Source organism: Podarcis muralis, chromosome 2, assembly GCF_964188315.1.
Source record: "Podarcis muralis chromosome 2, rPodMur119.hap1.1, whole genome shotgun sequence".
NCBI lineage: Eukaryota > Metazoa > Chordata > Lepidosauria > Squamata > Lacertidae > Podarcis > Podarcis muralis.
The window spans coordinates 82,354,270-82,381,502 of record NC_135656.1 but is presented as its reverse complement, the minus strand read 5'-3'; the positions used below and the strand labels follow the sequence as shown (position 1 = coordinate 82,381,502).

The window sequence follows — 27,233 nt, the reverse complement described above, 5'->3', positions numbered from 1 at the left end:
AACCAGGAAAACTGTTGTACACCCTGCAACCATGCACACATGACAACTGCATAAACAACATTAATCATAACCACACACTCACACTTTCACCAACAGCAATTAGTCATGAAAAGAAGTGTTATTGACTTTTTTCAAGCCTAATGTGTGGGGAGGGATCTCCCAAGAGAGTGCATCTATGGAGGTAAGAGTCAGCCTCCCCGACCCTGAACTGCAATCTCCGTGAAGATCACTCCTCCACACAACAATTAGGCTTGAAAATAGCCCTTTATTGGAGCCAATATTTGCAGCAGGGAAGGGGTGAGTTATTGAACCTTACCCAGCAAAAAATCCAACAAAATCCATCCATAAGAATCCAACAGCAGCTCATACAGTGGTTCACTAGTACGCTTCCAGATTCCACACTGAAGCTCCATTGAATGGTAAAGGCAATGTAAAGGGCCCCTGGACTGTTAAGTTTAGTCACATTTGACTGTGAGATGCGGCGCTCATCTCCGTTTTCAAGGTAAGGGACTCAACGTCTTTACCAAAGAATGTTAACTGGCATGGGCGGAGGCATGAGGGCTAGTATATTTTCTCCTTGCAGGTACTCACTAGTCATCTTCATGTATGATATTGAAGTAGCAGTTACCTTTCCTCTACTTGCATCCTGCACCTTATAGAAAGGGCATTTGGTCCCATTCTACTATTCCATGGTACTCAGCAGCAGAAGCTGGTAGTCCACCATCAAACCACTCATCTCACAAGCCACAGCTGTCAGTCTCTCAAAACCTCTTGAAAAGATTATTGCATTAAACTAGGAGAATCCACTATTCACATTTATTTAGAAGTAAGTGCTATTGAGTTCAGTGGGGCTTACTCCCAAGTACATGCCTAACTGAAGGCTAGTGCAGTTGGATTTGTCTGTTGCACAACATTAAAACTCTTCCACCTGCTAGCACAAGAGACTTGCACTCACAGGTGAGAAGATTGGATACAGCCTGTTGTCTTGTAATGTTAAGGACTACTACATTATTAAGTGAATTGCCCAGTATTTCTCAAGAGAGATAAATCTGTTTCCAGTATGTGACCGACATGAGAACAATGCAGAAACGCCTTCAAGATGCTGACGAAACTGTTGCCTTCATTAACAAGGAAGAAAAGCTTTTTAATTGGGAGCAGACTGAATACCCAGAGTTGGAGACCTTAAAAGTTAACATTGAGCCCTACCAAAAACTTTTTGCTTTTATATTGAAATGGCAGCGGACTGAAAAAAGGTAATTATATATACAGAAAGTGACTGAAATTCTTCTTCGCATTAAGTAATTCTGTTTGCCCAGAAGTGTGCATTCCTGGCTAATGTAACAAGGCTGTAATTCTTGGTGTCTTGTGGTTTATATTTTACTTCATCATGTTATGTGATGGGTTTCTTTTTATGACCCATGATGCATTAAAAATGTTTTGATGCTTATGTTAAATTTGCAATTTCTATTCCAGTGTAGGATTCATTTTATTTTTCTTTTGCTAGATGGATGGATGGTGCTTTTTTAGATCTCAATGGTGAAAGTATGGAAACGGAGGTAGATGAGTTTTTTCGAGAAATTTATAAGACAGTAAGGTTCTTTCAACAAAAGCTAAAGAAAGCTGAACTAGAGAGAAAAAAGTCGCTGCAGCGGAGAGCAGTAGTAGAAGAGAGGGTAGAGGAAGAAAAGAAGGACAGCCCAACTATTTCAATGTGTACTGCAGTAATGGAGCAAGTTAAAGATTTCAAGGTAACTGGAGATCTATAAAAATAAGATGGCCTTAACATGGAAAATGTTTTAAAGTCTGTTGAGCACTTGGAAAAAATATGTGGCCTCTTCATGAAAGCTCACAATCCCCCACATCCATAACATTGAATAATAAGATACATTAGAAGTTCTTTGAAGATCTAAGCTACGTCCAAGGGATAGCTCTGTCGATAGAATATAAGATTCTTAATCGGAGGGTTGTGGGTTTGAGCTCCACATCAGGCAAAAGATTCCTGCATTGCAGAGGGTTGGACTACATGATCCTTGTGGCCTCTTTCAACTTTACAATTCTAGGATTAAAGATTTTAGATGAATAAAACATAATTTCCAAGTGATTTTAGTTACAACGGTGACAGTTGTTTTGCAATATTTTTTTTCTCAACCAGGAAAATATCCCTTTGGTGACTATCCTTTGTAACCCAGGCATAAGGGCTCGTCACTGGAAACAGATGTCAGAAATTGTTGGCTATGATTTAACTCCAGATTCTGGAACTACCCTAAGAAAGGTTTTAAAGCAGAACTTGACCCCTTTCCTAGAGAAATTTGAAACTATAAGTATGGGAGCAAGCAAGGTAAGAACAAGCACAAACTTTTCTGCCCCAGCACAGATGATTTATTATTTATTTAAAAGACTTCTATTCTGCTTCTTAGGACAGTTGCTTCAGAAAGTGATGTGCAGTCCATAAAACTGTCAAAATTGTTAATTTAACAATTGAGTTAATATAACTACCCAGCCTGGATAGCTCGGTTGGTTAGAGGGTGGTGCTGATAATGCCAAGGTTGCATGTTCAATCCCCATAAGGGACAGCTGCATATTCCTGCATTGCAGAGGCTTGGACTAGAAGATCCTCAGAGTCTCTTCCTGCTCTACAATTTTATGGTTCTAATATAAGATTTCATATATCTTTAAAAACCCATTGCATTTGAACAATAAAACTATTGGACAGTAGCTTCATTATCTGATATCCCAATTTAAACACCAATTATAAGAAGGCCATTTAATGTCCATTCTAAAAAGATGAGTCTTCAAACAACGTTTGAAGGATATCAGATATGATGAAATTTCATACATAAGAATCTGTCTGAAATGAATAATAATAATAACACCATTTATTTCCCTATGATGTAGGAGTTCTCATTAGAGAAAGCAATGCATACTATGATGGATACCTGGGATTCAATTTCCTTCCAAATAAGCTTATACCGTGAGACTGGTGTTAATATTCTGTGCGCAGTCGATGAAATTCAGACTATTCTGGATGACCAGATTATAAAAACCCAAACAATGAGGGGATCGCCGTTCATAAAGCCTTTTGAAAAACAAATGAAGGTATTTGTAAACTTTTATTTATACAGCTTCTTTTTATTCACTTCCTTTGTAAAGTGTGTTTACACTTTTGAGGCTCTTGAAGGAAGGTAACAATTTCTCTTGAGACTTTTAAAAAAACCTTAAATTCATAAATTTATTTTCAGATTTGTTTGTATCTCATCAGACCCCAAGAAGCTTACAATTCAATTATAAGAAGCAAAACATTGTGTCATTCATGTGTTTAAATCACTGCAACTAAAATATAACCCTACATCTAAACTTGTTGGTTAGTTCAGATGAAAGTGAAACTCTGGTAAGCATTAACCATGGTTCATGTCTGTCCTGCTGTAAACATTAACCGTGATTAAAGCTGGCTGGTGAAGTCTGGGGAAATTTTTTGTGCAAGCAGGAAGAGAGTGGCTTTTTTCTCAGCCATGGTTAAGAGGTCAGAAGTAGTAGCTCAGATTGTCCCCAAAATTAAAGAATAAGGGACTTGCAAGTCGAATGTTTTGGCTCCCGTTCTAGAAGACGGTTTGAGTTGCAAAATGTTCGAAAACTAAAAACTCAATACAGAAGTTATGTGGCATGTTCAGCTTCCGAGGTGCGTTCAAAAACCAAGCATTTATTTCCGGCTTTACGGTGTTCGAAAACTGAAACAATCAACGGAGACGTTTGAAAACCAAGGTACCACTGTGTATATATATAAGTTGTTTTATTTTCATGCCTTTTATTTTTGTCTTTTGCTTTACATGCCATGGATGTCTTACGCAAATAACTATACTGTGTTTTTTAAGGAATGGGAAGATCGCTTGATTAGGATTCAAGAGACTATCGATGAGTGGTTGAAAGTACAGGCTCAGTGGCTTTACTTAGAACCAATATTTTCTTCAGAGGACATCATGCAACAGATGCCAGAGGAGGGACGTCAGTTCCAGACGGTGGATAGATACTGGAAAGACATTATGAAATACTGTGCCAAAGACCCCAAGGTGAAGTAGTAATGATGAGCCTGTAGTTAGCAGCTGAAACAAAGCACAAGTTCTTAAACTATGCACAAGAACATTTCAGGTTCTTCTTCTTTCTTTTCGTAGCCATTGTGCCCACCACAAAGGTCGTATCTGCCAGAGAATACAAAATAGCAGTCAGAATTAAAATCAAGGCAGTCCTTGTTAGCACACAGAAGATCTTACACATACCCTCAAACAGCACTTTTTTCAGGGGCAACTTGCTGGAATTCAGTTCCGGCACCTCGGGAGGGGGCCATTGGGAGACATTCATGGTGAGTTCCTGCACCTCTTTTTCTAGAAAAATAGCACTGCCCTCAAGGCTCTCTGTATCCCAACCATATTTACGAATTCAAAGAAAATGTAGACTGTAACTAAAAACATCAGTATACTTGAGACTAATAATTAGATTTTAAAAACTGACAAAAGTTGTGGATGAGAGTTAGTGGGTCCATCTACAAACAGGGGCAGAGATCAGGTGGGCAAATACAATCAGTACTCACTGTCTTCATTTCTCCCCAATCTGCAGTATGCTGGGGGTCTTCCCCACCCAGTTCACATTCCCCACCCAGTGAAATGAATGGTGTGGGCTGCAGCAAAAAGGAAACAGCACTGCAGGCAATGGATGCAGGGCGGAACAGAAAACAATGTCTTTTTATATGACCAATGGATTGATATTTTGTTTGTATTACAATTTTATTCTCCACTGGAAAGGTGTGCTTATTAAATAACCTGTTGTTTTTTAGGTTCTTGCTGCTACTTCATTGACAGGCTTATTGGAAAAGCTTCAGAATTGTAATGAACTTCTGGACAAAATAATGAGAGGACTGAATGCATATCTTGAGAAAAAGCGTCTCTTTTTCCCTCGGTATGCTGTGTGTTGATTGTCATTAAGCTAGAATAAATATTTATTATTCTCAATTAGTATTTGATTCCAAACAAATACATGCAGTCATAGAAACTTAATGCATTTGTACTTTCTTTGCAGCTTTTTCTTCTTGTCTAACGATGAAATGTTGGAGATCCTGTCAGAGACGAAAGACCCTCTCAGAGTCCAGCCTCACTTGAAAAAGTGTTTTGAGGGCATTTCTAAACTGGAATTTCTTTCCAATCTGGACATTAAGTCAATGTTCAGCACGGAAGGTGAACGGGTGGAGTTTATTTCAACAATCTCAACTTCTGAAGCTCGAGGTGCTGTGGAGAAGTGGCTGATACAAGTGGAAGATATCATGCTGAAAAGTATACATGATGTCATTACAAGATCAAGACTGGTATGTTTCCGTTAAATATATAGAATCTGATCTTGCCAAACATGCATGCATTTCCTTTATTTGATTTCAGGCTAATTCTGTTCTGTTTTTAGAATCCTATTCTTTTTTCTTCTTGCTATTTAAGCAAGTAAAAACTGAAGTTACTAGAGGCAGAATTGCACACACACACAAAAATCATAATGGAACAATGAATTCAATGAGAATTTTGTATCTGTGAGGACTTAGCTATATTGTTCCACTTACTGTCATCCAACATATAAAACTGGATTGTAATAATAATAATAATAATAATAATAATAATAATAATAATAATAATAATAATTTATTATTTGTACCCCGCCCATCTGGCTGGGTTTCCCCAGCCACTCTGGCCGGCTTCCAACAAAGATGAAAAATACACTAAAATGTCACATATTAAAAACTTCCCTGAACAGGGCTGCCTTCAGATGTCTTCTGAATGTCAGGTAGTTGTTATAGCAACTAATACATTGAATTCTTTCTTAGTAAAATGTAAATGAGAACAAAGGGGGGGGGTTTCCTGATATGCAGTCATAGCTCATGTTGCGTCCACTTCAGGTTACATGTTTTCGTGTTGCGTCCTGCGACAACCTGGAAGTACTGGAATGGGGTACTTCCGGGTTTCACCGCTCGTGCATGCACAGAAGTGCTAAATCGCGCATGCGCAGAAGCGCTAAATTGTGTCATACGGGTGCAGAGACACGGCGCTTCGGCTTGCATCAGTTCCGTCTTACAGATAGGCCTCCAGAACAGATCTGTTCCATAACACAAGGTTCCACTGTATTACATTTATTTAAAATGGGGGTGGGGAAGCTGTGGCCCTCTAAGTGTTGTTGGACTCATAACTCTCCCATCTGCCCCATTCAGTATGACCAATAGTCGGAAATTATGGGAGCTGTAGTCTGGCAACATCTGGGGAACTTCTCCAGTGGGCGCTGCCCAGTCCTCCTCATGATACTGCTAGTGCCCCTGAGACACTCGCTTCAGATGAATTCAATGAATCCTTCCCTATCACTGATCTAAAAGACAACCTAGATACAAATATTTTACAATACTGGACACAGTTACCTGTGTTTAATCTGTGGAAATCTGTGATGTGAACACATTATAGAAGGAGGAGGGGGAGACTAATGAATGACTTTTTTGCACTGGTTGATATGGAAGATGTTGGAGATTGACCCAGACATAAACACTATACAGTCGTACCTCGGGTTACAGATGCTTCAGGTTACAGACGCTTCAGGTTACAGACTCTGCTAACCCAGAAATAGTACCTTGGGTTAAGAACTTTGCTTCAGGATGAGAACAGAAATCGTGCGGCGATGGCAGCGGGAGGCCCCATTAGCTAAAGTGGTACCTCAGGTTAAGAACAGTTTCAGGTTAAGAACGGACCTCCAGAACAAATTAAGTTCTTAACCTGAGGTACCACTGTACTTTTTACAAGGGAGTGAGCACTGAGTGGTTTCATAACAATTTGACTTCACCCGCAGAGACACACTCCTCCTCCTCAGACTGATGGATGCCAACAACAACAACTATGATTTCATAATAGGTTGTATAAATGATTTAGTTTAATAGTTTCAGTGGTTAGTAGTGATCCTGTTGGGCAATGTCTTTTACTTTTCCTAGGCATATCCAGAAACAGAAAGAAAAGATTGGGTGAGAGAATGGCCTGGTCAAGTAGTTATTTGTGTCTCACAAATGTTCTGGACAAGTGAAGTACACGAAGCCATAGCTAGTGGCCCAGAGGTATGGTGACTGCACAAAGCTTTTTGTTTCCTGGCTTTATTTTGGTACTTTGTTCATATTGAGCCATATTCAATTTAGATGTTTATGAAATTGTCAACAGCCTCTTTGAATTAATAATGCTTAATATACAGTGGTACCTTGCAAGAAGAATGCCTCACAAGACAGAAAACTCGCTAGACGAAAGGGTTTTTTGTTTTTTGAGCTGCTTCGCAAGACGATTTTCCCTATGGGCTTGCTTCGCAAGACGGAAACGTCTTGCAAGTTTGTTTCCTTTTTCTTAAAACCGTTAATACAGTTGCGACTTGACTTCGAGGAGCAACTCATAGCACGTGGTGTGGTAGCCTTTTTTGAGGTTTTTGAAGACTTTGGTGATTTTTGAAGCTTTTCCAAAACTTTTCCGAAACCGTGCTTCGCAAGACAAAAAAATCGCAAGATGAAAAAACTCGCGGAACGAATTAATTTTGTCTTGCGAGGCACCACTGTAATTTCATAAAATAAATATTTCATGTTAATTTTCCTCTTTTTCCCTTGAAGTAAAACTGAACACAACAATTAAAAATGAATCCTAATACTCAGGCAGGTAAAATACAACCAAATATTTGGAGGGACAGATAAATATCAGATACTGAATGTGCACAAATGAGCTCTTGAAATGTTTCACCCTACTTGTGGAGAAAATTTCAGGAGAAAAAAAGCCTGAGGATTTTTCACTGAAAATTGTCTTCGGAGAAATTTCAGCTCTAGTATATATGAGAAGCTGTTGTTCATTTTACCCTATGAACTCCCAATGACATAAATACTTTTGTAATATTAAATACCAGCACCCCAATCCAACAATTGTCTTTTTAGTGCAAGAGCTTTACACACACAAACACACACACACTGGCTTCTAAGATCTTCCCAGCTAATTTTGGTACAGAGACCGTGTTCTTGCTCACAGAACAATATGTGCTGATTATTTATTTATTTATTTATTATATACTGCCCTTCATCAGAAGATCACAGGGTAGCTTCCAACATAAAAACACAGAATACATAACATAATAGCAAAAAAAAACCCCAGTAAATATGAATGGGAATCTCTTATGCAAGCCAGACCTACCTGACTGGGGTATCTATATTAAAAATTGGTATAGCAATCACTAATGAGCTTTTGAATAAATAAATCACAGGATAATAATATAGAGAGACTACTAAGCCTCCTCTTGGTAGTTGTTTGTGGCAGATAGAATTTATCAAAATCCATTTTCATTCTGCAGGGCTTAAAGAATTATTACGCTAACCTTCAATATCAGTTAAATGATATTGTGGAGCTGGTAAGAGGGAAGTTGTCTAAACAAACAAGGACCACACTGGGTGCTTTGGTTACTATTGATGTGCACGCTAGAGATGTCGTCATGGAAATGATTGAAAGTGGTATGTAACCTCATAGCTTGTTCTTGTTTGTCATAGAATAAATGAGAATATGAATACATTGCCTGATATTTCTCTGTTGTTCCAGGAAATCATTGCTTTTTAAATTAATCTTCTCAATGTTAAAATATTGATTTTATTATTTTAAGACATACAGTGGTACCTCCGGTTATGAACTTAATGCGTTCCGAGGTCTGTTCTTACCCCGAAACCGTTCTTAACCTGAGGTGCACTTTCACTAATGGGGCCTTCTACTGCCGCTGTGCCGTCAGCGCACGACTTCCGCTTGCATCCCGGGGCAAAGTTTGCTACTGGGAGCATCTACTTCTGGGTTAGTGGAGCTTGTTACCTGAAGCGTTTGTAAGGAGGACAGTACGTAACACAAGGTTCCACTGTATACCCATTTCTTTAAGTGCTTTTTTTTCTAAAAAAAATTTAGCGGTACTCTCATTTTGACTCAAGAAAATCACCGTTTTATAGTTCAAATCAAGGAAAATAAATACAGTAAATGGACAAAAGTACAAAGATTCACAACATGTTTAGGGGTATGCATACCCCCAGGAAAAAAAGCACTGTTTAAGACGAAAGAGCTGACAGCTGCATCTTCAAAACATTTTGTTTCCCCTTCCTACTTCTTTTCCATGGTATGCTGAGGAGTAGAACCTAAGACATTTTCCATGGTTGTATTATTTCAGGTGTGTCGCACGAAACAGATTTTCAGTGGCTTGCTCAGTTACGATATTACTGGGAGTATGAGAACGTCCGGGTGCGCATCATCAATTGCAATGTAAAATATGCATATGAATACCTTGGCAACTCTCCTCGACTTGTCATCACTCCTCTTACAGACAGATGTTACCGCACTCTGGTATGCTTTTTAATATTAAATTGCTAATAAGAATTCTTATAAATCTGAATTAGCTACAATGAAGCATATTCTCCACCTATGTTTATGACAGTAGCTTATAGAGATTTTGTCTTGTTGAGGTTCTCAGAACTACTGTATTAAACTCTCTGACAATAAGGGAAGCACTCTTGACTCCATTAAATTCAATGGGACTAAAGCATTAATGTTCTCTTTACTGGAAACATAGTTTAAAATTTAAAACTGATTCTGATTAGTTGTAAATAAAATTGTGAGACAAGGCAAATATAGATCCTTTTGTTCTAGATTGCAGATCTCTTAGTAATGCAGCAGAAAATGTCTTTTTAAATTGATCAGTGAATCAAAGAAAGTAACACCTGTGCTGTGGCAGGCTATTTCATTAGCACTATGAAAAAGTTGAAGAAAATATGATAAAGTTGACATTAGGAATGAAGAATGGAAATAGAAAAATGGATGGAGAAATAGAGACGATTGATGTGTATGCTTGCATTAGAATTTGTGTAGGTGTATTTTCCCAAGCGGAACAACAGAAACCTGGGATAAATAGATGAATGAATAATGGTTTAGGGTGAGAGAGAGCAAAAATGAAAGAAAAGAAGAATTTGGTGGAGGTGAGAATGCAGTGACAAAGTATGCAAGGCAATGTGTAAGAAAATAAGGGGGAGGGTACATGTTTTCTACAATATTTCATCTCTGCCATATACAACTGGATGTAGGTTTTTTTGTATCCAAACATTATGTGACTTCTGAAATATTTTCATGAACTTTTCTTATTCTTAGATTGGAGCATTTTATTTAAATCTTGGTGGTGCTCCAGAGGGCCCAGCTGGGACAGGTAAAACAGAGACCACCAAAGATTTGGCTAAAGCTCTTGCCGTGCAATGTGTTGTCTTCAACTGTTCTGATGGCCTTGATTACCTAGCCATGGGGAAGGTAAATTGAACCAATCTTTTATTGTCTGATTTCCAGTTTTTAAAGGTGGCACAGTTTTTCATTTTCAGTAGATGCTCAACTTTAACAAAAACGTTTAAAAACAATAACACATACCTTGGTCACACAATCTAATTGTTCACAGAACTGTACAGTTAACTTCACAACTATCAGTTGAATCAAAGGCCATTGCGAGGGGGAAAGGGGCCCACTCTGAATCAGGTGCAAAGCCCAGGACACCCCAGAGGGCAGCCCCCACCATTTCATCCCTAGGGGTGAAAGGAGACCAGCAGCGCCTCCTTTTCACCAAGAGGCTGCTATAGAGGGCTGTGTGTTCCTTGGAGGCCATAATCTGCTACCCCTGTGGATCCTGCTGCTTAAGGTGGTCCCCTCATCTTGCCTCATGGGTTGGCCAGCCCAGGAAGGCCTTCTCTATTCCTGGAAGTTACATATATCAACAACTACTAAGTACGTTGTCAAGGAGGTCATCCATCCTGATACTTAAGCTGCAGTGCTATGCAAACTTACCTTGGGAGTCTGAGTAAACTTGCAGAGGATCTGTCTCTTTAAGTACAGTCGTACCTCGGCCCCCAAACACCTTGGGAGTTGAACGTTCCGGATCCTGAATGATCAAAAACCAGAAGTGAGTGTTCCAGTTTTCAAACGTTCTTTTGGAAGCCAAACTTCCAACAGGGCTTCTGCGGCTTCCAATTGGCTGCAGCAGTTTCCTGCAACCAATCAGAAGTTGCATTTTGGAAGTCAAACATTTTGGAAGTCAAACAGACTTCTGGAACAGATTCTGTTCAACTTCCAAGGTACAACTGTACTTCATCAATACATTGTTCTTTTAAACTTTGAGGAGTCAGGATAGTTTGACAAGACAGAGGTTGCTAATGTGTCCAAACCAAACAAGTTCTGCAGGTCTTTTAAAAATTGCAATTGAAGCAGTATCCAGGAGCATAATTAATGCTGCTGCAATCAAAGAATACACATTTGATGTGATTCACTTGGGCACTTGTTAAACAGATTCTAAGGCAAGTAATGTACTGCCAGCTTTGGAACTGATTTTAAAATGTTCTTGCAAAATTATTTTTAGTGTTTGAACAGCCCACAGCCACACATTAACTCATACAGCCCTTATAAGTTAAAGTACAGTTTCTCATAAGAGTGCTTTTGATCTGATTTAATTGGTTTCACTACTTCATCAGCTCTTATGGGGTTGGTTAAATAGCTGTAACTGGGAGTTAGGAAACATGAAGAGAACAGACTTCACTTCCATCACTGCCTCTCTGGTATTTATGTATTTATTAAGTTACCAGTAGTTGATCAGGAGGACTACTGTCATGATAGCTGTAGCAGGGAAATAATTCCTGCTTCTCCACAGAAATCATTTCCTGTACACAGTCTAAGCAAGCAACAATTATATAGAGGCACCCCAATTTTTTCATTTGCCTAATACAGCTAGATTTGATGAGGCTGTAAGAATAGTAGTAAATAAATATTCCCAAAGCATCACAATACTCTTTTTTATATTTTGGAAATATTGCTTAGTTATAAAATGCCTGGCTTACCATTTTGTTTCTAGTTTTTCAAGGGGTTGGCCTCTTCAGGTGCTTGGGCCTGCTTTGATGAATTCAATCGCATTGAGTTGGAAGTCCTGTCTGTAGTGGCTCAGCAGATCCTTTGCATCCAGAGGGCTATACAGCTGAAGCTGGAGACGTTTAATTTCGAAGGGACTGAACTGAGGCTGAACCCCAACTGCTTTGTTGCGATTACTATGAATCCAGGTTACGCAGGGCGCTCTGAACTGCCGGACAATCTCAAGGTAAAATAGTGAAATAAAAACCATGTTGACTGAGAGTCATTTCAGATACTGCTTTTAAAAGCATGATTTCTCTAAAAATTGTTTTAAGATCTATGCATACTTCTAGACTCCTTTCAGGAGTGAGACTACTGCTGGTGAGCTGTCCTAAGGTGAGCGGGGTGGGGGTGGGGGGGAGCCTTTAAAATAAGAGTTTGTCTTACTCCACCCTTTTTCAAGTGTAACGTCTGCTGGTCATGTGACTGAGCTGAATTAGTTTTGAATAGGAGTAAACCTATCCCTACCCCATGTTCCTGCCAAGCTCCACCACTCCTCCAGAATGTCCCCTTCTCATGACTGAGCTGGCTGAGTCCCAGTTGGGCCAGGATGAAGAACTGAGATACTCTGGCATATCTCTGAGCTGGAATGAGGGATTTTAGTCAGTGTAGCCCCAGCTGAGCCACAGACCTGCCTATTCCAAACTCTGCTCATCTCAGCGGATTTTGAGTTTGGCTTGCTCCCTATGCATGGCATATAAGTGGTGGTCAAATAATAGCTTTCTTGCTCTGGATATTCTCAGAAAAAACAGTAGGTTTTTTTGTATGGTTCAGCTTGGATGGCAAGTCCTGGATGGCAAGTCCTTTCTTCTTTAATAAGAGGGTGCTTAGCAGCTATGAGATAAAGTTTCCAGAACAATTGTATGAAAATTCATTAAACGTTTGTGGAGGGTTTTTTTTTTTTTTTGTTAAAGTGAAAGACAAATATATATATTAATAATCATACTAGTGCCACTGAAAAAATATAGCCTTGGAGGGGGGCAGAATTGCCATACTTTCTTCTCCCCCCCCCCAATTTGTTCATATATTTTATTTTTCGATTTTTGAATTTTTTAACAATCATACTTTCCTTGATGTGCCTTTTAGGTCCTCTTCCGAACTGTTGCCATGATGGTTCCTAACTATGCTCTCATTGCTGAAATCTCTCTCTATTCATATGGGTTTCTGAATGCTAAACCTTTATCAGTGAAAATAGTAATGACCTACAGATTGTGCTCGGAACAGCTTTCATCTCAGTTCCATTATGACTATGGTATGCGTGCAGTCAAAGCAGTGCTGATAGCTGCTGGCAATCTAAAACTGAAATTCCCTTTTGAAAATGAAGATATACTGGTAAGTGGCACATTATTAACTTGACTTTAGAAATAGTCGTTAGTTCTCAAATGGACTTAGAGCATTTTAGTATCTTGCTGTTTTATCCCATTCCAGTAACACTGGTGTAATTTTTCCATGTATGAAATTTAGAAGATCAGCTAGCAGATGTCTTTGTAGTTCAGTGGTCTAAAGCAGTTCAGTTCAGTGATGTCAGTACACAATGGACTCCTGTATGACCAGTGAGAGGTGCAAAATGAGGAGAGGGAGGAGCCTGAGGAGAGTCCCAGGGGCCACATTCAGCCCCTGGGTCTGATGTTCCCCACCCAATTTAAATGAATATTTTTTTGTGATGAATTATAATTAAAGTTAAGAACAGTACAGACGTACCTTGGTTTTCGAACAGCCTAGTTCTCAAACGTTTTGGCTCCCAAAAGATCAAAACTCGGAAGTGACTGTTCCAGTTTTTGAATACTATTTATAATTCATCACAAAATTGGTAGGGCTTCCGCAGCTTCCAATTGGCTGCAGGAGCTTCCTGCAGCCATTCAAAAGCCACGCTTTGGTTTTTGAATGTTTTGGAAGTCAAACAGACTTCCGGAACGGATTCTGTTTGACTTCCAAGGTACGACTGTACTAGAAATACTACAAGGAGTCTTGTGTGTCCTTAAAGACTGACAGTTACATTGTGGCATATGTTTTCATATACCAGACCCTCAGAGTACCCCAAAATTATACATGTAAGGACTTTCCCCAGCAACTGTAATACCAGTAGCAAGTGGGGGAGAAAGGTATTCCTCGGAAAAGCACAAGTGTTTTATGTGGCTTTGAACTATGTTTGCTTTGTTACCCATTGTGTTCTCCCAGGCTGCTTAAGCTAGCTGTGATCAACATAGAGATCAGCAAAATCCTCAGATGGATTGCAAGTGTTAGGCATACTGATTCAGCATAACTAACACTTACAAAGCCCTTTCAGTCTAGAGGTCATAGAAGTGGTTTGCCATACCCATTATAGGAATGAGTAATGTTTCCCTTTCCCAGGCCTGTATCAAGACGGGGGAGCAAGTGGAGTCACATGCCCCAGGTGGCAGGTTAGGGGGCAGCAAAGCAGTGTCTTGTTGGGTAGACAACTCTTCTAATAAGTGGAACCCGGCCAGAATAAAAGGAATCACTGAGCATGCACATGCCTCCCTGACGACGATGTGCTGTGGCTGGTTACAGCCCACACATCTCTTCTAATAAGCAGAAGTTCCATTTATTAGAAAGGGGTGGCTATAGAAAGGCCCACCTCCTTGCTCACTCCAGGAAGAAGAAGGTGAGAAGCTGCTGCGACAGAGGGAGATGAAGGGAAAAAATGCTCTCCTTTGTTGTGCTGTCACTTCTGCCACCAAGAGAAGGAAGCCTGCATAGACCATGAAGGGGGAACAAACATTCCACTTTGTGACTTTCCCATGCTGGCACTACCACCAAGAGAAGGAATTGTGTGTAGGCATTCTTCTCTTGGTGGTGTCAGCGGCAGCAAGAGGTAGACATGAACTTGCAAGAGAGGAGAGTAGCAGTAAAGACTTTTGCCTTCCTATAGCTAAATATGTAGATCCAGCACTGCCCTATCCTCCCTCCCCCCAACTAATTTCTCTTTCTTGGAGACAAGTTTTGATTCATGTTAGGATCGTATTGCTTTAACTTAGCAATGTGGTTAATTATCAGCTTGAAAGAAAAATACTCGTAGGAGACACAGTGCAGTTGATAGAACTTTGTTTTTATTGCTGAGCAGCTTAATATTTGTGATATAAACTAGAACATTATTTCTGTACAACTCTGCTGCTGTTTCTCTTCTTTGTTCAGCTCCTTCGATCAATCAAAGATGTAAATGAACCTAAGTTTTTGTCACATGACATACCTCTGTTTATGGGCATTACAAGTGATTTATTCCCTGGTATTAAGCTTCCTGAAGCTGACTACAATGTGAGTATATTTTTAGTGCATTGTTCCCCAGTAATTCTTTCAGTATTTGACAGTTTTAGCTTATGCGGTTGTCTGTTTCTAACTGAATGATGTGCTGTGTCTATTTTTTAAGTGGATTGTTTTCAAAAAACTTCAGTTCACCCAGTTCACCCATGAACCCAAAGTCTGCTTCAGAACTTGATGTGTTTGCTTATTTTATTTTCTCGCATTTATATTCAGCTGCTCTTCAATCATGGAACCCAGTGTAGTGTACATGTGGTTCCCAGATGGTCATCCATTCAGGAACTGATCAGAGTCAGACCTGCTCAGCTTTAGCAAGGTGGTAGCCTCAAGTACCTTCAGACACTACTCTAGGACCAATTCTCTGTTTGTAGAAGCCCCCCAGCATTTGTAATAGATAGCAAAAAGGCTTCATCCTTTTGCAATCTTTCAGTATCTACTTTAGGCTGCACTGCTACATATGTTGTTCTTTAGTTGTTTAGTTGTGTCCGACTCTTCGTGACCCCATGGACCAGAGCACGCCAGGCACGTCTTCCACTGCCTCCTGCAGTTTGGTCAAACTCATGTTGGTAGCTTCAAGAACACTGTCCAACCATCTCGTCCTCTGTCGTCCCCTTTTCCTTGTGCCCTCAATCTTTCCCAGCATCAGGGTTTTTTCCAGGGAGTCTTCTCTTCTCATGAGGTGGCCCAAGTATTGGAGCCTCAGCTTCAGGATCAGTCCTTCCAGTGAGCACTCAGGGTTGATTTCCTTCAGGATGGATCAGTTTGAACTTTTTGCAGTCCATGGGACTCTCCTCCTCCAGCACCACAATTCAAAAGCATCAATTCTTTGGCGACCAGCCTTCTTTATGGTCCAGCTCTCACTTCCATACATCACTACTGGGAAAACCATAGCTTTAATGATACGGATTTTTTGTTAGCAAGGTCTCTACTTTTTAAGATGCTGTGTAGGTTTGTCATTGCTTTTCTCCCAAGAAGCAGGCAATCTTTTAATTTCTACATACACTTACCTACAAATAATCCCCACTGAATTCAATGGGACTTATTTATGAGTAGATGTTCATGGGATTGCACTGCTAGTAATCCTAACATCCATCTCATTCCTACTCGGATTATCTTCCCAGTCAAGTAACTTGTCACAAACGTCCCTCAAGATTTTCTTCAGCTTCCAGCTGCCACTGCCTCATGTCATTTAAAAAGAAGGTCCCCAGTCTAATGATGGCAGTCTCAATATACATACATGTGCCCTATACATGCCTATTTAGAAATAAGTCTCTTTACTGTATTTTCAATTGCGCTTACTCCAAGGTGTGTACAGAATTGCAGTTCTATGATTTTGCTCAGTTTTAAGGTGCTCACAGAGCTCCTTTCATTCTCATTTCTTCATATCCTTCAAAGTCTTTATTTCTTAACTTGGTAACTATATAGTATCATTCCTTTTGTGGTTCTATGACAACATAGCAAAATTCTGTTCATTTCTGTAAATGCATAATTTCACTTGGTTTTGATGTTTGTTGAATTGAGATTACCATTCTCTAGCCTAGCTAAACTCAGTTGAAACACTTAAAATGCAACTCATATACCGTATTTTTCGCCCTATAGGACACACTTTTCCCCCTCCAAAAATGAAGGGGAAATGTGTGTGCGTCCTATGGGGCGAATGCAGGCTTTCCCGGGCTTCCTGCAGCTCTGCGCCACCCTCCGGATCCCGGCGCGAAGCCACGCGGGGCTCCGGAGGGTAGCGCAGAGCTGCCTGCATTCCGAAGCCTGGTGCGCACTGAAGAGCGCGCCCGGGCTTCGCGCACCTCTCCGCAAGCCTGGGGAGACCGGCGCGGCTCCCTAGGCTTGTGGATAGCAGGCTGTTCTGGGGGCTGGGGTCGGGGGAAGCTCGGGCTTCCCCCCGCCTGCCCCGTGCCTGGGGGGGGAAAAATAATTTTTTTCTTTATTCCCCCCCCCCCAAAAAAATTAGGTGCGTCCTATGGGGCGGTGCGTCCTATGGAGCGAAAAATACGGTACCTCAAATTGTCTATTAAGAAAAAGAAGGAAAACTGAATGTTAATCTTTTTTTCAAATGAAAAGTGTGTTTGTATACATGTGCATACAAGAAAGGAGAAATAGCTGAGATTTACCTTTTAAAATTGTATTCCAGGATTTTCTGGAATGTGCAAATGAATGCTGTAAAGCACACAATGTTCAGCCTGTTAAAGTTTTTCTAGAAAAGATGATACAGACCTATGAAATGATGATAGTTAGACATGGGTAAGTATAATTATAATAAATAATCTTCATAGGTATGGGGTTCAGAAAATGGCAACCAGCCTGATCAAAGGGCTAGAACAACTCACATCTGAGGAAATGTTGCAGCATTTGGGACTTTTTAGTTTAGAGAAAAGGCAAATAAGAGGTGACATGATAGGGAAGTTAAGAAAGTTATACATGGCATGGAGAAAGTATACTTCTATCCTTCTTGGTTGAGTGTGCAACCAAGTTCTTCATGGAGAACTTGATTGTACAGCTGATCTCTGCAGAAAGTAGGGTTGAATTCACAGCTATGGGTGGTGAGTTGAACACTGCTGGTTTGGCTGCAAGACTGAGTTCCCTTTAGGAAAATCAGTTACACCACTGATCCCTGAAGAAATCAGCTTAGTAGCATTACCATTGGCCAAAGTCCTTTGCCCCGTGGTTCCCAAGCAGAGCTGGTATGGTTAAGTTGACATAGTTTCCCTTATAGCAGGGTAAAGAAAACTCACTGTATTTTTTGCCATCTCACTCCTTACCTTTCTATAGCTTTTACAAGGAGCTGAATGTTCTAGCTTTTGCAATAATAAACAGTTAAATGTATGTTCATGTTTAGTCATGAGACTTCTTGGCAAAAAGGAAAATACCAAATAACAACTTTGTATTTATCAGTTTTATGCTTGTAGGTGAGCCTTTTGCCGGGAAGACCAAAGTTTTGCATGTGTTGGCAGATACACTTTCCCTTATGAATGAACGTGGGTATGGGGATGAAGAAAAGGTAGTTCACAGAACTGTGAATCCAAAAGCTATTACTATGGGACAGCTTTTTGGAAGATTTGATCCAGTATCTCATGAGGTAAGTTCATCACAAAATAAAGCGGAGGAGCAGGGAGAAATAAAAAGTACCTTACAGCAATGAACCGTATAAGCCCTTGGGTGAGGTGTGAAGGGTTGGGGTTGGCAGTGAGAGGGTAGGTAGCATTGCGAACAGTTTGGGCAGGGGCAGCAACCCTTAGCATGAATACATATTCATACAAAGAAAGGTAGTATTTTTGCACATTCTCCACCTAGCTCATATCAATGGTAATATACCGTATTTTTCGCCCTATAGGACGCACCGTCCCATAAGGCGCACCTAGTTTTTTTGGGGGGGGGAATAAAGGGGGGAATTATTTTTCCCCCAGGCACGGGGCTGGGGTGGGGGAAGCCCGAGCTTCCCCTGACCCCAGCCCCCAGAACAGGTAACTTTCCGCAAGCCGTGGGAGCCCGGAGCTCAGCGCGCCCAGCCTTCGGCATACAGGCAACTCTCCGCAAGCCGCGGGAGCCCAGCGCTGGGCTCCCGCGCCTTACGGAGAGCTACGCAAAGCCTGGGCAGGCTGAGCTCAGCGCACCCAGCCTTCGGAATGCAGGCAACTCTCCGCAAGCCGTGGGAGCCCGGCGTGGGCTCCCACGGCTTGTGGAGATCTGCGCAAAGCCTGGAGAGCGAGAGGGGTCGGTGCGCACCGACCCCTCTCGCTCTCCAGGCTTCAGCGAAAGCCTGCATTCGCCCCATAGGATGCACACACATTTCCCCTTCATTTTTGGAGGGGAAAAACTGCGTCCTATGGGGCGAAAAATACGATATCTACATTTTATTCCAAAGTGTGTCCAGAAAACAATTTAAGCTTAGTTTTTTCCTAGATGTTTATTTGCTTAGGTTTTGTCCATTTAGTAAAACAGATTACCATATTCAAATGATTTACACAATTAGGTTTTGTTGAATGCTTCCTTCAAATTTAAAAAAGTCTTTTGTCCCTTATTTTAGTGGACAGATGGCATAGTTGCCAACACTTTTCGAGAATTTGCTTTAACTGAGACACCTGATCGCAAATGGGTTGTTTTCGATGGTCCTATTGATACCCTTTGGATAGAGAGCATGAACACTGTGTTGGATGACAACAAAAAGGTAATGCCTAAGTAATCCAAATACATCAGGCAATTGTAAAATTGTTCAAGGAATTTTAAAATGTATTGAGATAAAATAGGTTGAGAAGTTACTCATTGAGCCTTGACCCCAAATAGCTAGCTCTTTGTGTAACTACAGCACAGTTGACATCACAGAAGCATATTGGGTTTGTTGACTTTTAAAGAAGAAACACTTACAGGAAAGAGGAAACTGGAAAGAGTGCCAGTAGCAGAGCTGATATATAAGCAGTCAAGTCTTTTGTCAAATCATTCTAAAATCCATTCCATATCATACACATCTAATGTTATCATCACAATCATCACCATCGTTATTTCTGGCACTCATGTTTGTATTTATGAGAGGCACTTTGTTTTCTAACCTTGTAGTACCAGATTTAACAATAAGCGCAAGTAGGAGCCAGCTTACTTGAGCCAGTCAGCACACACTCTTGGAAACCAGTCAACTACTAGGTTTTCTTAATTCTGGGGGGAGGGGGAATTCATTGTAAAACTAATATGATTTAAAAACTTCTCTCCCAGAATTTCTCAGGACCCTATGGCACTATAACTGACTAAATGCCAGGTTTTGTAAGTAGCAGAAAAACTAGCTTAAGAAGAGCCATACAGAACCAATGGATACATATATATCCAGTATTCGGTACACTCTGCACTTATATCCAAATCCAATTATGATTTCAGTATTTCAGGGCTTATTTTTTAGCGCAAGGACTCAGTCACGCAACAGTTTCTGAGTTGCATTAAATCTTAACTTGGTGCTTCCTCTTTCTTTAGATAATTGTTCAGAGGAACTATAGTTTTAGATAGGATACTAAGCATCAAAAAACAACAGCAGCAATACAGTGATAGTGGAGCAGAGCAATGGCCAAAAACTGGATATTAATAAATTAGCATTTTTCCAAATTTGATTATAGAAGATCCTGACATTTCAATAAATGAGATAAGTCGCAATACCTATACAGTGGTGCCCCACAAGACGAATGCCTCGCAAGATGAAAAACCCGCTAGACGAAAGGGTTTTCCGTTTTTTAGTTGCTTCGCAAGACGATTTCCCCTATGGGCTTGCTTTTGCTTCGCAAGACGAAAACGTCTTGCGAGCCTTGCGATTTTTTTTCGCTCCCCCCCCTTTTCTAAGCTGCTAAGCCGCTAATAGCCTTTTATCCGCTAAGCCGCTAAGCCTTTAATAGCCACTAAGCCGCTAAGCCTTTAATAGCCGCTAAGCCGCTAAACCGCTAATAGTGCTAATCCGCTAAGCCGCTAATAGGGTTGCTTCGCAAGACGAAAAAACCGCTAGACGAAGAGACTCGCGGAATGGATTATTTTCGTCTTGCGAGGCACCACTGTACATGCTCAAATTTTCCAATACCCTCCCTATTTCAAATTGGGGTTAAACAAGCTGGGTTGCTTCTGGTGCATAAAATTTACAGCAGTCTAAAACTGGGTGTGGGTTTTGTTTTTTGTTTTTGTTCTTAGCTTTGTTTGATGAGTGGAGAAATCATTCAAATGTCCCCTCAGATGAGCCTCATCTTTGAAGCTATGGATCTGTCTCAGGCTTCGGTATGTTAAAGGCAAGATCTAATAATTCACAAGACTTGAAATTGGAGATATAATGGAATTTTAAGAGAGATAAATATTATTATCCTGCAGCCTGCTACAGTCAGTCGTTGTGGAATGATTTATTTGGAGCCTTTACAGCTGGGCTGGTTGCCACTTGTAACATCTTGGTTGAGTACACTTCCTGAACCTCTGGACCAAAAGGAGTATCAAGAACTTTTTGAAGATCTCTTTAATTGGATAGTACCACCAGCATTAAGAATGCGTCAAAAAAAATGCAAAGTAGGTTGTTGTCAAGGAAAATAGTTTAGTATTTCTGTTGTTAAGTACGTGGGTTGGGTCTACATGTTTGTTGTTTTTTTTGTTAAAGGTGTTGAGAGTTGATAGGAGACTGTAATGCTAACCCTTAGCTTCCAGAGTTCTCACTGTGACAGGCAGGGATTCTGCCAGCAAAGATACTCAAGGAGGACTCTCAGTTCTCCCTCAGTAATTCCTTCCACAGCCTTTGTCTGGAAGAAATCCCTATAATCCCTATCCCCATTAAGGCTCAGGCAGTGATGGAGTGATTGATAAGGCATCCCTTGAGACCAAATTGAATTTCCTCCTTTGGTTCTCTGAACTGTATTAAGTTACAGTGGTACCTCAGGTTACATACGCTTCAGGTTACATACGCTTCAGGTTACAGACTCTGCTAACCCAGAAATAGTGCTTCAGGTTAAGAACTTTGCTTCAGGATGAGAACAGAAATTGTGCTCCGGCGGCGCAGCAGCAGCAGGAAGCCCCATTAGCTAAAGTGGTGCTTCAGTTTCAGGTTAAGAACGAACCTCCGGAACGAATTAAGTACTTAAGCCGAGGTACCACTGTAGTTTAAAGATCTTCCCTTTTAGAAGGGTACTGGCTGGTACCTCTCTAAAGAGGATCCTGACTAATCCAAAAAGAAAATTGAAGTGTAGGTGGGTTACAATGAGGCAAGACACAGCAATAACAGCAAGAACCTTTATTGAACTACATAACTGGGAAACAGGGGCAAAGCAACTGCTTATGTACATACTTGAAAACCACTGAATACATAACAAAATAGTAAACACAGTTTTCAGGCAAAGAAACAGTGAGAAAGTAGAAGCATAGAAGGGGTCTAGCTAAAGCCAGACAGGAGAAAGAAATAATCCACTGTTGATGGAATTGGCTCAGGGTAAATAAAAAAATGTTCAGTCTTACCATAGTGAAATCTATTGTAAAACTTGTTAACTGAGGTGAAGGAATTAATGTTGAACTAAGACAATTTCAGTTGGTTTGCTGTAGTATTTTTAGTAAGTATTTTGTGATCTTTATCAAGTCTATACGGAACACACACACACAAATATTAATCAGTACACATTTTAAAAACAAAAGATTATTGACTGAAATGTTCTATAACTGATTAAGTTCATGAGGCATTCATATTTATTTATTTTTAAAAATCTTTTACTTTAATAGGAGCTGGTTCCCACCAGCAATAGCAATAATGTGGTTTCTCTCATTCGGCTTATTGAAATGTTGCTTAGTGACGCAGTGGAGAAGGAGCCTACCAGTCCACACATCCGCAAGTGGATTATGGTTGGTCTGATGTTTTTATCTTTTCACTTCTTTGAGCAAACATTTGAGTTATTTCACCTCACTTGAATTGAATCCATATTTAGTAGCGTAGCTGGGGGGGGGGGTGCGCCCCTGATAGCACTTACCTTGGAGGTGGCACACTAGAGCCCAAGGTGACATGGAAGTCCAGGTGCCCCAGAGCCCGGCACACTCTCCCAAAAGCAGTGCAGCCAGTGTGGTGTAGTGGTTAAGAGCGGTAGTCCCGTAATCTGGGGAACCGGGTTCGCGTCTCCGCTCCTCCACATGCAGCTGCTGGGTGACCTTGGGCCAGTCACACTTCTTTGAAGTCTCTCAGCCCCACTCACCTCACAGAGTGTTTGTTGTGCGGGAGGAAGGGAAAGGAGAATGTTAGCTGCTTTGAGACTCCTTAAAGGGAGTGAAAGGTGGGATATCAAATCCAAACTCTTCTTCTTCTTCTATCTCTCCCAGCCACTAGAGGGCAGCCGAGAAGGACACAACTGATACCCACCCGCCACCTCCCCCTCAGCTGCCCTTCAGCTGAAGGGCGCCCTGCAAGAACATGGTGGCTCAGGCTCTAGCTCCACACTGCTTTTGCAAGCAGTGCTGGTGCACACACACCGCTTCCCCCTCAGCCGCCCTCCAGGTGGAGGGTGCTGGGACACAGTTCCGGCAGTGCACCCTGCCCTACCAGCTTGCTCTGCCCCCGTGGGCAGTCTGCACATCTGCCTCAGGCACCCTAGCAGCTTCCTATGCCACTGTCCATAATTGACATGAGTTATGTTTCTCTCACAAGATTCTCATGCTGGAGGAAGGAGTAGAGGTGTGTTTTGCTGATTCTGTCTCCTCTGCACACCCTGAAAAGCTGCTGCACCTGTGGACCTTCTGGAACAGCATATGGTGTGGTGCTTGGGGCTGCAGTGGGAAGGTAGAATCTGCAAAAGTGCCTTCAGTTAGCAGGTTGCCTTCCTTGGCTCTCAGGGCGTTCCACAAAGTGACAAGCCCTTCTATTCACAGAAGGGCAAATCTAGATCCAGCCTGCAAGAGATTCTGAAATGGGTAGCTTATGGGTAAACAGATGTACAATTGCAGTCCCGATAAGTTTATTAAGTAAGTCCCACTAAGTTCAATATCCAGAAAACTGGCTGGAGGATTGCATCCTCAAAATACTATTTTCGCTATAGATAAATAGTATAACTTTAAAGCCTTTCAAGTGAGATTTGCCATGATTACATCGTCGTCCTCATAATTTCTTTCTCTTTTTAAAAATGGAAGGGTTGTTTTGCTTTTGCTACGGTCTGGTCCATTGGTGGAACCTGTGATGGTGATGGTCGGGTTCTGTTTGACGCCTTTATGAGGGATATTATAGCAGGGAAGATGGACAAACATCCGATGCCTGCAGCTGTGGGGAAATGGGAGCATCCGTTTGAAGAGAGAGGCTTGGTGTATGATTTCATGTTTGAGGTACGGAATAATTAATATAATTATTAACAGGTATTTGAATTTCTTAAATATTTCATTAGGAATGAATAGCTGTTGAAAGCCATAGAATTTGAAAACATGAAGCTGTGTAATACACCTATATATGATACATCCACAAAAGCTTTGCCTTCAAATATGGACATAGCCAGGATTTACTTTAGGAGGGGCAGGCTATGTTTTTTTTTGGGGGGGGGGACAGAACTGAGTTATCTGCAATGCAATTGGTCAGTCAAGTATTTTTATTCATTTACTGGATCTGGGGGGGGGGGCAGCCCCCCCCCCCCCCGCTTTGTCCATTCCTTCAAATGGCTTTGCATTATCTGGGAACTGCATGACACATACAGTTGGAAATACTGTATGGTATCTGTACATTCCCACTATTCGCATTAAAAGCCATTAGAAGAGGGCTCATGGATTTGATACATGGGCCTCTTGATCTGCACTTTCCTTAACACTGAAATATGTATGTATCTTTATGTTTCTATATAAACAGGACTGCATAATAGAAGCAAGGTTGCTGAATTATGTGCCTGAATAATTACTGCTGTGTTGTATATGTGTTAAATAAACCTAATAAATTGCTAAAATATCGCTTACATTTATTTTTAAATAGATATTTTGCAAAAAGGGCTAGAAGTGCATTGCTGCCGCCACCTCCTACAAGAAACCCAATGAGACAGGGGAGAAACAAAAGAAAACTCTGTTCCTCTTCTTTCCCTTCCTCCTTGTTTTTGCAATATACAATAATGAGGAATGGCTACAAATAGAGTGTGGAGACAATAGATGTACCTTTCCCTTTTTGTTTTGTAACACAAAAAGCCTTAATAAAAACTTTTTTAAAAAAAATAAGTCAGCTTGCAAGGTGGAGGCTTTATCTTCTTACCTTCCTTTTCTCTGCAGAGATAAGAAAGGAAAGGTTTTTGGAAGTAGCACAAGCACTAGTTTGCTGCTTCTTGCAAAAACTGAAGAGAACAAGACTTCTCATCCTTTTCTTCACAGAGAAAAAAGGGTATTTCCTCCTCCCAACTTGGTTTTTGCAAGGAGGCTGCAGTGAGGCCAAAGCTCAGTTTGAAGAAGTGAAAACACATTTCTTTTCCTCTTTGGGGAAGGGGGAATTTATTATTTATTTATTAATTCATTTCATTTGTATCCCACCCTTTTTCCTCCATGGAGCTTAAGGTGGTAGACAAAATTCTGCTCCCCATTTTACCCTCACAACAACCCTGCAAGGTAAGTTAGGCTGTGAGAGTAAGTTTCTGGCCCAAGCTCACCTAGGGAGTTTCATGCGGATTTGAACCCTAGTCAGTGGCGTAGCGTGGGGGGTGCCGGCCGCACCGGGCGCAACATCTGGGGGGGGGGCGCGAGTCCAGAGGGAAGGGACAAGTTCCTTCCTCCGCCGGGCTCCCCGCCGCCACCGCCGGCCTTGCGCCCTAGCGCGCGCCCCCCGCTGCCGCTGGGGCTGCGCTCCACTCACTGCTCGCAGGAGGAGCAGCTGCTGCAGCAGCGCCGACGCCGCCACCGATGCCTGGCTGGGCACAGGCAGCCTCCGCACCCCGACGCGCCGCCATCCCCTCGGCCCAGCCCCAGGCGGCGGCTGCTTCTGCCGACTGGGAAGGAGGAGAGCTCCGAGGGGCCTCGCTGCGCCCTGCGCTCTCCAAAAACCTCCGAGAGGAAGCCAGTGGGCGGGCGAGGCCCGGCTAAGCCTCTCGCCAGCGGGTTAAGGGGCTTTCGGTTTTAAAAGGATTAGCTTGGGAAGGGGCGGGGGGGGGAGGGCTGCTCGCCGGCAAGCGCCTGCTCCGCGTTTCCAAAGGCGCTCGCCATCCGAGGGAGAGGGAGCGCTAGCAAGGAACGGGCTCCGTGGAGCAGGAGTTAGGAAGAGATCCCTTCCCTGGCAGGCCGCCGGCTTCGCCAGCTGTTTCCCATTCACGATCAGGAGGAACTTCAGGCTGCTTTCAGCTTTGGTAGAGGGAATCTAAGCAAGGGGATGGAGCCGGTGCCCTGAGGAAAGGCGGCAGCATTGGGTTTGTTTTTAGTTTAGAGAAAAGGCAAGCAAGAGGCGACAGGAGAGAAGCCTGCAAAACTAGGCATGGCAAGGAGAGAGTGGACAGAGAGGAAAGTTTTTATCCCTCTCTCCGTACAATATAACTCGTGGGCATCGAGTGAAGCTGAACGTTGGAACAGTGGCGTAGCATGGGGGGTGCCAAGGGTGCCGGCCACACCAGGCGCAACATGGGGGGGGGCGTGCTCGCACTCGGGTGCTAAAATCCACGGGTTAGGGGGCGCAAATTACTTGCCTTGCCCCGGGTGCTGACAACCCACGCTACGCCACTGACCCTAGTCTCTCCCAGCTCCTAGTCCAACACTCCAACTAATACACCACTGTGCTTTATGGCAAGGAAGGTTTTTTATATAAACACAGCTCTGCATACCATATGTAAAAGAAACAAGAAAGAGAGTGAGCTTATTGAGCCCCAGTACTAAATATTATTACTTGTTAGGGTAAATTGCAATGTATTTTTGAATTTCCTAAGTATGTAGCAAATTATAGATGTACAATGTTAAACATCTATAATGGTAATAATTTTGAAACCATTGCTTTGAGATTCAATTAAATGTTTTAAAACAACTAACTGCTAAAAGCATCAAGTTCCAGTGAAACTATTTTGAATATATTTTGTCAGTACCGTATCTTTTGCAAAACTTTATTTCTGCATTTCTTTTTAGATGAAAGGCAAGGGCCGCTGGATGCATTGGAATGAAGCCATTAAAAGCATCAATTATAATGATAAAAATCTTAAGGTTCAAGACATTATAGTCCCAACAATGGACACAGTGAGATATACCTATTTGATGGAATTGTGCATTAAATATGGAAAGTAAGAAAAATTGCTCCCTATAATAGTGAAAATGTTTTCATTGTTCATGAGATCATACTAATAATGTTATTAATACTCCAAGAAATACTCTAAGAAATAGGACCCCCAGGAAAACTATCCTCTTAGATTTGTGTCCAGCTGGGGTTTTTTTGTGCTCCTTGGTGAATTAATCTTATTTTTTGGAAAAAGTTTCCATAATAACAAATCAGGGGGTTAATTCTGAGAATTGTCATCAAGACGTAGGGTGCTAAGTTTCTTTGAATTGTTC

General features: G+C 41.6%; 1 protein-coding gene across 1 annotated transcript in view; it reads left to right on the top strand.

Moving 5' to 3' along the window:
- Positions 1-27,233, top strand: part of DNAH12 (dynein axonemal heavy chain 12) — a 93,602-nt gene that overhangs the window by 23,055 nt on the left and 43,314 nt on the right. The window contains exons 16-37 of the mRNA XM_028719107.2: positions 1,060-1,253; positions 1,505-1,748; positions 2,153-2,338; positions 2,896-3,096; positions 3,870-4,064; positions 4,826-4,947; positions 5,068-5,350; positions 6,998-7,117; positions 8,377-8,533; positions 9,226-9,398; positions 10,197-10,349; positions 11,932-12,171; positions 13,071-13,316; positions 15,141-15,260; positions 17,410-17,519; positions 18,171-18,354; positions 19,303-19,443; positions 20,934-21,017; positions 21,108-21,296; positions 22,491-22,610; positions 23,883-24,071; positions 26,814-26,965. Coding sequence (XP_028574940.2) covers positions 1,060-1,253; positions 1,505-1,748; positions 2,153-2,338; positions 2,896-3,096; positions 3,870-4,064; positions 4,826-4,947; positions 5,068-5,350; positions 6,998-7,117; positions 8,377-8,533; positions 9,226-9,398; positions 10,197-10,349; positions 11,932-12,171; positions 13,071-13,316; positions 15,141-15,260; positions 17,410-17,519; positions 18,171-18,354; positions 19,303-19,443; positions 20,934-21,017; positions 21,108-21,296; positions 22,491-22,610; positions 23,883-24,071; positions 26,814-26,965 — 3,803 coding nt within the window. The remainder of the gene's footprint in view (positions 1-1,059; positions 1,254-1,504; positions 1,749-2,152; positions 2,339-2,895; positions 3,097-3,869; positions 4,065-4,825; positions 4,948-5,067; positions 5,351-6,997; positions 7,118-8,376; positions 8,534-9,225; positions 9,399-10,196; positions 10,350-11,931; positions 12,172-13,070; positions 13,317-15,140; positions 15,261-17,409; positions 17,520-18,170; positions 18,355-19,302; positions 19,444-20,933; positions 21,018-21,107; positions 21,297-22,490; positions 22,611-23,882; positions 24,072-26,813; positions 26,966-27,233) is intronic.